The sequence below is a fragment of the Tupaia chinensis genome, unplaced genomic scaffold (assembly GCF_000334495.1).
Source record: "Tupaia chinensis unplaced genomic scaffold, TupChi_1.0 Scaffold000119_2, whole genome shotgun sequence".
Classification (NCBI taxonomy): domain Eukaryota; kingdom Metazoa; phylum Chordata; class Mammalia; order Scandentia; family Tupaiidae; genus Tupaia; species Tupaia belangeri.
Window position 1 is genome coordinate 2,640,416 of NW_006159586.1, and position 11,357 is coordinate 2,651,772.

The 11,357-nt window shown below is 50.6% G+C and overlaps 1 protein-coding gene across 5 annotated transcripts in view; it reads left to right on the forward strand.

The window, feature by feature from the left end:
• Positions 1-11,357, forward strand: part of CTIF (cap binding complex dependent translation initiation factor) — a 340,395-nt gene that overhangs the window by 185,574 nt on the left and 143,464 nt on the right. For all 5 annotated transcript variants that reach the window (XM_014586243.2, XM_014586244.2, XM_014586245.2 and 2 more), the window contains one exon: positions 8,424-8,500. In XM_014586243.2, the coding sequence (XP_014441729.1) occupies positions 8,424-8,500 (77 nt within the window). The remainder of the gene's footprint in view (positions 1-8,423; positions 8,501-11,357) is intronic.

The following is an 11,357-nucleotide window of genomic DNA, read 5'->3' on the forward strand; positions in this document are numbered from 1 at the left end:
TGAACCATCACCTCTCTTCAGAGTCGGCAATTGCTTCTGTTCCTAAGATGTCTTTGAACCTCCTTTGAGTCTCCCTCTCGGAGACTGCCAGTGCTCGCTGCTTTGTCTTCTCCTGAGCTTGTTTTAGGAAATTCTCCAGGATTCGGGTCTTCCCTGTGTCACAGATACACTATGCAGGTAGGGACCAGAGTCAGACCATATGTGTCTCATCGCACCCCAGTGATTTTCCTGGGGGCAGCAGAACAGAAACTGTCATTACTCATGGCCACTTGTACCTCCCTCCTTTTAACCTCTTCCTGTCTCAAGTCTGCAGTATTTCAAAGGTGTTGCCTTTTCCGGCCAGGAGTGCTTTCAGGACCCTGGGTAAACGTCCCTCCTCTGGGGAGTGGAGAGGATCTGCCTGCCCTGGTTCCACTCTCTCGTGTCTATGAACAGAGTGGTGGGGACACCATCGTGGGCTCAGGTGGCCTGCAGCCAGGACTGCCCCTGGACTCTTGGTTCTGGGTCCATCACCTGGATGAGGCCCGTGGTCTCTTGGTCTTATTTGGTCAGAGACTCATAGGCATCCCTCCCACAGCTAACCCCCCCCCTCCGCACACAGATACACAGACCCTTCACCATGCTGTCCCGATGCAAAACGGAAGACGAACCGTGGTAGTGGAGAAAGCAATGCATTACTGTTTCCTTGACACTTTATACCATGCAATATAGAAACAATCTCACATGTGCTTGTTGGTTCTTAATTCCTGTCCTTTGTGTCAACTTCTCCACTTCCTTAATTCACTCAGAAATTACAAGGACGTGTCATTTCTATTTGACATGTTTGTTTTCCTGACTTCATGGGTATAATAAGATCAATTACAATAATGTCTTAAGCTCTACCATGTTGCCTTATTTAGGCCTTTTTTGGTTGTAAGTGACAGAAACCCAACTCAAAATGTTTTAAAGATAAAAGGGAAAATCACTGTCTCGTGAAATCAAAGGAAGGCTTAATAGCTGTAGCAAAGGAAGTAGGAATGCCAAATGTTCTCACCCGCGTTTTACACGAGAGACAGGAGAGGACTGCATGAGATAGCTGTCTGGTGTTATCTAGAGAGAGATAGGCAGGACCCAGGTTGTCTAAAGGGTGTGTGGCTTATTAGTAAGGCCTTTTTGGCTTTTGCAGTAAAACACCCAACTTGAATGAAAAGGGGGAGAGGGGACTTTTACTTTAGAGCGTCTAAAGAAGTCTTGCACATCCCAGTGACTCCGCTTCTGGGACTGCAGTCCTGTGTGGACACGGCATGCCTGACAGTGGGTGGATGCCACAGGCCCTCATCCAGAAGACTGCCACAGACCCAGTGTTCACGTGCAACCTCAGGCAGGTCATGGACTCCACTAAAATCCACCTAGAGTCCCTAAGTGAAGCCCCACTTCTAGAAAACTGACAAGTTCCCTGTGGAGCTAGCATCTGATATAGAGCAGAGCTTTTCAGAGTGGGTAGAGGTTTGGGTTCATGCCTCAGGGTATGAATGTGGGGCAAGTGGCAGGGTGTGGGTGCCAAGGCTCAGCACGGCCTCCAGGTCTCTTCCCTGTCCACTTTTTTATCTGTGTTTTTAGATTGGGACTCCAGCTAAGGCATTGTTTTTGAAAGGGTCTCTGCTGATTAAAACAAATAAATGAAAAGTTAGAAAACCACCAATTTAAACATGGGGAGCCTACCCACCCCATGCCTTTCATTCTGAAGCAGGTCAGCTTCTCTGAATAGCCATGCAGCTTAGAGATTCCAGGAATCTGAGAAACATTACCTGTTTATTTCTGCTTGGACGTGACCCACACATCCTGCCTACGTAGAGGGAGACCTTGGTAGGGTAAGTTCTTAGAAGCTATGATAAAACATGACCCCCAGCGGGAGGAAGCCTCTGCTATTGAGACAGATGATGGTCAGAGTTGCTGGACTGTGGGTGTATGGCCCTGTGAGTTGCCAAGTGCCTTGGATCCTTTTATTGCTTGCCCCTCAGGATGTCTCCTCACATTGGAGCTGAAGATGAGTAGAGTCTGCACAATTCTAAGTCCCCAACTGAGTCTGGACATAGTCCAAGGACCTGCCCTGCCTCTGGGGAGTCATACTCCCTGACTGGTTCACTGTTGTTAGACTCAACCCCCAGAAGTCATGTTGGCCCCAGTTTAAACATGGGGAGCCTACCCACCCTGTGCCTTTCATTCTGAAGCAGGTAAGCTTCTCTGAATAGCCATGCAGCTTAGATCCATGAAGTGGAGTATCAACTGGGGCCCTGCATTGGGATCCATGAAGTGCAGCATGGCCCCAGTTTGAAACTGAAGAGTTATGGCTACCACTGCTACAATCCTGCCTGTTGGTATTTCTGCAAACCTTGTTCAGTAAAGCAAGTTCAACTACAATTAGGCTCTCAGTCCCTCCTACCTTCCTTCCCTTCCATCAGTGAGTAGTCCCTATAAGATATGGCCTTGAGTGTTCTAGGATAGTGCACCTGTGGGGCTGGTAGTACTTGCTCACGAGAAGTACAACCAGGAGACTCAGGACTGTCCCATGGCAAATAGGCCCCAAAGGACTACACAAGAGGAGCAAGCTGGTGATGTTAAGGGAACAGACAGTGGGAGGCAGTTGAACAGGCCCAGTGCCATGGATATAAAACTGGGGACAGCAGTGTAGAATGAGGATGGGAGGGCAAAGGGTGTATTAATCTCCTAGGGCTACCATAACAAGTTATCGGAAACTAGGTGGCTTAAAGTAACAAATGAATTGTCTCACAGTTCTAGAAGCTAGCACAATCAAGGTCTGCAGGGCCATGCTCCTTCTGAGGGCTAGGGAAGAATCCTTCCTTGTTCTTCCCAGCTGCTGGCAGCTCCAGTAGTCCTTGGCATTGCTTTGCTTATATCTAGCGCTCCAAACACTGCCTCCAACTTCACATGGCCTACTTCCCTCGGCCTCCTCTCTTTCTCCATGTCTAAAATTTCCTTCTTCTTAGGACACCAGCCATTGGATTTAGTACCCACCCTAAACCCATATAATCTTCACTTGATTATATCTGCAAATAACCTATTTCCAAATAAGGTTGCATTCCCAGGAAGAGGACAGCAAGCTATCTTTTTTGGGAGAAACAATTCTACCCACTAGAGAGGGTGAAGAAGACAAGGCAAATGCCTCAGAGTTAGGCACTGTTGCCACCATCACCGGCATTGGCCTTCAGAACACCCAGCACCTCCTCCCAGAGAAGCTAGCATACCTGCACACATTTGGCCATGACACTGGCATCATCGGCCAGCAGGCTGAGGTTCTAGCACATCTTTCTTGTGCACCTGCTAAGTGCCATAGGGCTCAGCTCAGGTATCACCCCCTTGGTGAAGACTTCCTGACACTCCCCAGCAGAAGCTTTGGTCCTTCCTCTGGGCTTGGAGAGATACCTGCTCAGCATGCGTGCACATGGCACACATCTGCTTATTCACTGGGTTTCCCTTGAGCTCCTCCTGGACTGGGCTGGGTCTTGTTCATCCTGGTATTCTCCATCTGGTACACTGGCACGTAGTAGGCTTTCAGCGTTTGTTGAGTGAAAAAGAACTAAGATGGGGGGCCCATGGATAGCTGGACCTTACCAGGGAAGTCCTCCCTCACCACCCTCAACCTCCATTCTTGCTTCTCTCCTCCCCTTCCCCTGCCTTGTTTCACTCCATAGCCAAACATCATCTTTGCCATTGATGACATCTGCTTGTTTGTTATTTCTCTTCTTTTACTAGAATATGTGTTCGAGGAGGGCCAGCATTTTGGGATAGCCAATGGCATGATGGTTAAGGCGGCTGGGTCCCACCAACTGTGTGGTTCAGTTTGAAAAACACCCCGGGTATGTGTGTTCATGCCCAGAATCCCAAAAGCAGAATGGAGGAAAGGGATTGCAGTGTGGCCATTCCCACCCCCCAGGGTGCTTTCTCACTTTCTCTCTCTCCATCTCTTTCTGTCTCTCTCTGGCAAGCATGTGTTCCCTATAGCAAAACTAAAAAAAAAAGAACCAGCATTTTGTCTATTTTTTTTAATACCATATCCACGGTGTCTAAAGAACAATATTTATAGGTTGTGTAAATTAATGAAGGGTAGGTGGCTGTCAGGATGGGACGCGTTGGGAGCGTGTGTCTAGTGGGGGTGCGTCATTCTCACAGCCAGATGGTCAGAGCCCCCAGGATACGTGCTTTCTGCTCTTCACGTGGACTTTGCCCTCCCTCCACCCACCGTCCCCCCAGACCCAAGATTTATTTTTTTATAGCTGTTAGCTTAGGGCAAGACCCTTGCACTCCCAGCCCAGGATTATTAACTGTCTGAGGCTAATGTTCCAGAGCCAGACCTCTGCTGGTCTGCCCTTAATCCCTCGGAAATACCCACTGCACCAGGTTGTGAGAGAGCAGCCACAGCCTGCCCCAGAATGGACTGAGTTTTACATAACATGTTTTTGCGACTACTACAATACTGTGTGGGCCCTCGGTGCCGCATCTTACACCAGTGCTGACCCAGGGTGGCAAGGAGGGAGAGCGACAGAGAGAGAGAAAGAGAAAGAGAGTGTTTCACGTGTACCCTGCCAGCGCTGCATGTGGAGGGAGCATTATCTTCCCTCCCTCCCAGGAGACGCTTGGTTTATATAATCTACTTGTCTCCCAGGCCCACTTAGTTATCGAAAGTGGTCAGAGGTTAGACAGAAGGGGGCCTGCAGCCAGGTCCCAGAGCTAAGGAGAGAAAGGATTTCATGTGGAGAAGTTGAAGAAGAGCAGGTGGGGCCGGGCGGTGGCCCATGGTGAAGCCGCAGGCCACATCTGACTCAGACTGAGCAAACACAAAGCACCTAAAGGCTAGTTCTCTCATCTGCTGGGGTGGAGTTGTGGGGTACAGGGTGTTCTCTCATTTGCTGAGGTGGGGTTGTGGGGTATATGGGATTCATACCTGGATTGACATCCACAGAAGCTCTTTCAAAGCCTAGAGGAAGGACCGTTGAACAAAGAATTGGAGCAAAGGTCACTTTGTGCTCTTAAAGGGTAATTCCGACACGCCTGATAATCTTCCCACTCTCCGCTTGAGGGACAAGCCTTGTCTAACAAGCAGGGGGGATCTCCGGACTAAAGCCAGAACACCGTCTCTCCTGGCCAGGCCACCAGGAGCACAACTCACGCTCCTTTACAGGTTGCTTACGTGTCGTCCTTTTGGGTCCCCCTGACTAGACATGCCACCCTCTCCAGCCCTATCTTACAGGTCATGTTTTAGGGCAGCTGTTTCCATGAGATGAAATGGGTGTGAGGGGAGCCCTTTGCATGTTGGCTGGAGAAAAGTCCCCTCTTCCCCCGCCCTCCCCTCCTTTCTCTTCCTCTTCCGCCTCCTCCTCTCCTCTCTGCTCCTCTTCCTCCTCTCCTTTTTTCTCTTCTTCTTGACATGGGATATTCCCTCTACCTGGAATACCCTGTACCCTAGTTTTCTACCTCTCTTTGAGATATAATTCCTGTGTTGTAATAGTCACCCGTGTCAAGTGTACAAGTCAGTGGCTTTGAGTAGATTCACAGGGTGCAGCCATAACCGCTTTCTAATCCCAGCACATTTTTATCATCCCCCAAAGAAACCCAGTACTCACTAGTCGTCCTCGGTTTCACTCTGCCCAGCCCCTGGCTGGACTCTGCCAAGGCGGTGGGCTCTGCGAGGATGACACTTGAGCAGCCTTGCCTGTCTGAACACACAACGCCCTGAACAGAGCGTCAGAGTCATGAGAAAGATGATGGTGATCTGATGACAATGACAGCGGTGACGGCTAGAGCTATTTCCTGAGGCTTCTTATGTATGACGCATTATTCCGTGATCTTTAATGATTGGTGACTCATTTAACCCTCACAAGGACTGCAGAAGATTTACACATAATTAAATTGAAGCGTGGGCCAGCCAGTTGGCATGATGGTTAGGGCAGCTGGATCCCACATGGCCTGCTGCATGGTTCAAGTTTTGGACCTCATGACTTGAGAAACACCCTGGGTATGTGTGCATGCATGCGTGCCCAAAATCCCATGAGGAGAATGGAGGACAGGGAATTGTGGTATGGCCATCTTCCTGGGGAGCGGGGGGCGGGGGGTAATATTTCACTTTCCCTCCCTCTGTCTCTCTCCAGCATGCACACATGTCCTAGAGCAAAAACAAAAACAAAAACAACTGAGGCATGTAGAAGCTAGGTCCTCCACTGAAAGTCACACAGCCATCAAGAGGCAGAGGCAGGATCTGGATGGTCAGTCTAGTCCAGAGTCCATGCTTTTAACTGGTATAATGATTTATGCATGTACATGACATATGTGCACTTTAGTTAAAGTTTATTATAAGTTTATTTGGGCGCGAAAAAAATTGAAATATTCGGTCTTTTCATAATGCACATTTTCCATGAACTTTTTGAAGCGTGTGTGTACGTGTGCGTGCGTGCATGTGTGTGTATGAATTTTTGTGGGATGATGGATGGACATTGATGGGTGGACATAGGGGACTGAGGCCTCATTAGAAGCCCTGAGTGCCCCAGTATGCTTCATTAGGCCACCAGTCCTTGGACAGAGACGGGGCTTCATGCCAAGGTTACCTCCTGAGGGCAGCGTCCCCTTGCTGCTGCGGGCATGTAAGGGGCAGAGGCCAGGACTCTGAGGCCCTGACCCGGGAGACTGGCACCTCCTGGGCTCCCATTACACCAAGTGCTGCGGGCAGCCCCCTCTGCCCAGCCTGGAGTTGCAATCCGATCCAGGCGGCCAGGAGGGAGCCTCAGCTTCCTGTCCATTGTCTACTTGGGACACACCCAGAGTGTTCTTGAAGTGACCTGGGGAGGCTGGGAGCAGGGAGGGAGGGCCAAGGGAGGGGAGGGGGCAGCCTGAGCTTGGTCGGGTGGGAGAGGGGAAGCGAGAGGGGAAGACTTGGTGTTTTTCCTTGTTTGTGTTTTGTATTAAAGAAAACAAATAATATCCTCTTAGACAACCATTAAACAAAGCACATCCGAAGGCCCAGAGCACTCATTGTGGCTGCCTGGAGCCCGGAACCCATTCATGCCTTTTGGGCTAGATTGTTGGAGGCTAGAGAGTTGAGGGTGGGAGGGAAGGACTGGTATTAAAATATATTTTTAAAGGTGTCATTCCCTCCCTGGACTCGGTAGACGTCTAGGCCAAGTTGCCATTAACGCCAGGGTCGCTGTGTCGTCTCAGACTGTTGTCTTCTCGTTACTCCCCTGGGAGGCTCCCCAGACTGGTTACTCCCAGCTCAGCCAGGATTGCCAGTGTCCGCCCCCTGCTCTGGTGAGGGCTGTGTGCAGCAAAGGCAGAACCTCTCTCTGATTCAGCGTGTGACCTCTCTGGGCCTTGGCCTCCTGCTTATAAAGTGGGGATTGGGGCCAGGTGGACCTTCACTTGCCCAGTTGCCTTCAGACTGGGCTCCGTAGCTCCCCTCTCATCCTGTACAGGTTCAGGGCCCTCCAGTCGGTGTGGGGGTCCCACTCAGGCTGCAGATTCTACATCAGGGACTGGACCCAGGTATTCTAGGCCCAACCTGGGCCACCCCTTCCTCTAGACCCCCAGGCCTAGGTCTCCTGTACTCCAGGTCAGTCTGCCCATATGGAATGCTAGTGCTCTTGGCCATGTCCCCACCAGAACACTTTTCTGTTGGGGGTGGAGGGACAGGAAGGTGGTAAGAACGCAGCTGCCCATCAGCCCAGCTTCTGGAAAAAATCCCTCCTGGTGCCTGGCACTTGCAGGATTCTCTCCACCCCCAGCCCCAGAAGATCTCTGACCAGCCTTGGTGTAGATGCAGAGAGTACACAAAAGACTGTTAGCATTTTCCCAGTCCTCCTTTAAAGTTTAAAGACATTCAGCTATTTGCATACTTTCCTAAATATTCCCCTATAAGAAAAGACAATCTCGTGTAAATACTGGACAGAGAGAGAGCCTGGATTCAGATTAGAAGACACAGTTCCCCTGCGCAAGGCTCAGGAATTACAGACTCACTCCCTTGATCCTCTCAACAGCCCAGAGAGGGAGGTATTGACATTCCCATTTTGTCAGGAAACTTGAGATTAGAGAAGTGACTTGTCATCAGACACGCAGCCAATGACGCCTGCTCCCAGCTCTGCCCCACTCTCTGCAGGGCTCGAACCAACTCCTCACCTCTGTGTCCCTGAGCATCCTCGTCTGTAATTTGAGGGATTGGAGATGATCACTTCTGGGGTCCCCTTTGTCCCTGGTTTCTTTGTGTCTGTAATTCCAGCATCAAAAGCTGGCAGGATTTCCGTTCACTTTCGTGTTTGTGGTCTGTTCCGATTTTCAGATGCTTCTGTCTTCGGTGCTGTTGTAGTTAGAGCCCTAGAGGTTCTTTGCTCTTTTTAAGAAGTTACTAATGATCCCCGCTTCCTTCTCCAACCATGCAGGGCTACCACCCGATGCCCCATGAAGTGGAGATTGCTCACACCAAGAAGCTGTTCCGGAGGAGGAGAAATGATCGGAGGTAGGAGAGACTCCGTCGTGAGCTCTGGGTTTTTCCTGCTCCAGAGTCTGTAGCTATGTCAGTTCTGGCCTGTATTTTGCTTTTTCCAGTCGCCAGCTGGTACTTCCAAGGTGAGGTCGGCAGCACCGAAGGATTAATGGCTGGTCAGAAATTCCTGCACAGGCAGTGGCAGTCCCACTTCTCTGGTTGGCACAGGGATCGGGTCCCTTTGGAGTCTAGCTAAGGGCTCACCATTACCACTTCCACTTAGTGGGTGTAGGCAGTGGTGCCAGAGAGAAAACCTCCGTGCCGTGAGACCCAGGAGACATTTATGTGGAGGCATGTGGGCAACTGGTCTCTTCATAGGGACCCAGATAGACACACTCTAGACTCCATCTTCCTGGGGACAAGCAGTGCTCAGACTTTGCAGTTCAGGAGGAGAAATGCCCTTTCCACTGACCTCAAAGCAACAATAGCAGTTTTCAAGGACCAGGACCATTGGCTGCGGGTGTTGTGGCCTGGCCTCCAGGAGGCTCCCAGAGCTCACCAGTCCCAGGCTGTCCGCCTTTCCCCCTCCCCCATTGTGAGGAGTTGTCCCTGGTACATGCCGGCTCTGCAGTCATAGCTGAGTGCAGATCCGAACGCACAGGTCAACCCTGGCCCCAGCTGCTGCTCCCAAGTGCCCGGAGGAGCCCAGTTAGACGGAGGCGGGAACCAGGATTCTCCAGAGCCAGGAAAGGTGCGATGAGGCAGCCCGATAGGAAAAAGCAACTGAGGACATCCCTTGGATGCGTGCATTTGTTTTCTATAAAGTTTTCTGTATGGAAAGGTCTGGAGCAAATCCTGGAGCAAAACAATGTTTGTCATGTTACAACCACTTATACAAAAGGGGCAGAGGGTTACAATCTTTTTTTATGCTTGAATATGCATAAATTATTTCTGGATGGAAACACCAAAATAAAAAAAAAAAGAATGAATGAATGGAAAGGTTTATGCTTGAGGAACTAAAATGAGGTGTCCCTCTATAAGGAGTATTTTCTTAAGTAAAGGTGGCGGCTTGTGGTTTTACCTGTTAGCCAAGGAACAGCCAGCTGACACTCGTTCCTCAGAAAACGAGGAGTGTCTGCTCTCAAGCTGGCCTTTTTTTTTTTTTTAAGAACTATTTATTTCATTTATTCATTCATTTTATTTTAATTTGACCAGAGAGAGACAGAGAAAGAGAGAGAGAGGGTAAGTGAGAAAACAAGCCACCAGGTCCAGGATTCAAACCGTGGTTGGCCATGTGGGAGTGTCCAGTGCCTTAACCACCACGCCAGTTGCTGGTCCCTCAAGCTGGCCTTCTTGAGACAGGCCTGTGGCTGACTGAGGTGTCTGACCCTTGCCTTCACATGTTGGCCAGAAAGGGACTGATGTGGTGGCCCAATCTTGGGGTGGGTGGAGGATGAAGCTTCCAGAAAGCCATATAGTCTTCTGGTGGAATTAGGGGGTCTGAAACACATTCACAGAGGGCCATAAACAGACAACAGTCTGGGAGAGAGGTGGTCCTGGCTCAGGAACCAGAAACACCAGGCTCTTTATGTAGAACCAGCAGGTGCAAAAGTAAGCCGGAGAGTTGCACTGAGCCAACTCCCTGCCCTGCCTGGAGTACTGTTCCCTGCACGGCCTGGGCTGCCTCTTTGCTGTGCAGCATCACGGAACGGAATTCCTGATTGCTGGATTCCTGGTGGAAGGAAGAAGTGGGGACCACCCCTAAAGAAGGAGTGGGCTTTCCAGAGGCCTGGGAAATATCAGGGAGGACAGAGACATTATGTTCCGACCCCCCTTCCTTTGTGGTCTCAGATGGCTGGGCTAATCCAGGACATGTGTCCCAGGGGTACAGGGTCCCCAAGTTTCTGAATGAGAAGTCATCCTCTGACCTGCTTCTCCGGGCCCAGGCAATGGCAGTTGCAGCTGGCATCCAAGGCAGCCCACATGTCCATTTCTGGCCAGGTCGCCTTGCTCGGGAGTCCCGTGGTCAGTGACAGGCCTCCGGAAAGCAGCAGCGTGACCCCGGGATGTAGGAAGAGACGCGCGACATGCAACGACTGGGAAGCCAAACTTCCGCTGGGCCGCGCTCCTGTTAACAAATGCCTGGGGTAGGTCAGCACACCTCACAGAGGATGTGGCCTGGGCCAGGGTCCAAAGCAAGGCCATAAAGACAACTAAAAGGATGGAAAGGATGTCCTGTGAGGAGGGCGCCAGGGCCGGAGCCAGGGAAGAGGAGGCCGGAGGGGAAAAAGCCTCCATGCCATGAGACTCAGGAGAGATTTATGTGGAGGGACGCAAGCTCCTGGTCCCTTCACAGGGACCCAAATAGACAAAATCCAGAGTGTTCAGCTGGACCACAGACCGACAGCGAAGAGTCTTCACAGGTCGGACCGCAGTTGAAGACAGCAGACGCGCCTGCGTGAGCAGCGTGCTAGCCAGGGCATAGCCCACCTCCCACTGGAACAGTGCAGCCCATCACTCACATCCTAGAGCTGTCATGAGGGCCCCAGGTCAAAGGGACTTTTAGGAGAAGACCAGCCAGCAATAGAGTTGAAGGACCTCATCATCAGGACCAGCAGATGGCTTAATGGTGATGTCACTAGACTCCCATGTAGTTGACTGAGGTTTGAATCCCAGACCTGGTGGCTAAAACCTCACACCATGCCCAAAATCCCAAGAGGAGAATGGAGGACAAAGGGATTGCAATATAGCCATCCCCCCTGAGGGGTGATTTTTCACTTTCTGTCCCTCTGTCTCACTCTGTCTCTCTGGTGAGTACACACACCCTATAGCAAAAATCTCTCTTAAAAAAAAAAAAAAAAAAAAACCAAAAAAAAAAAAAACACATTTT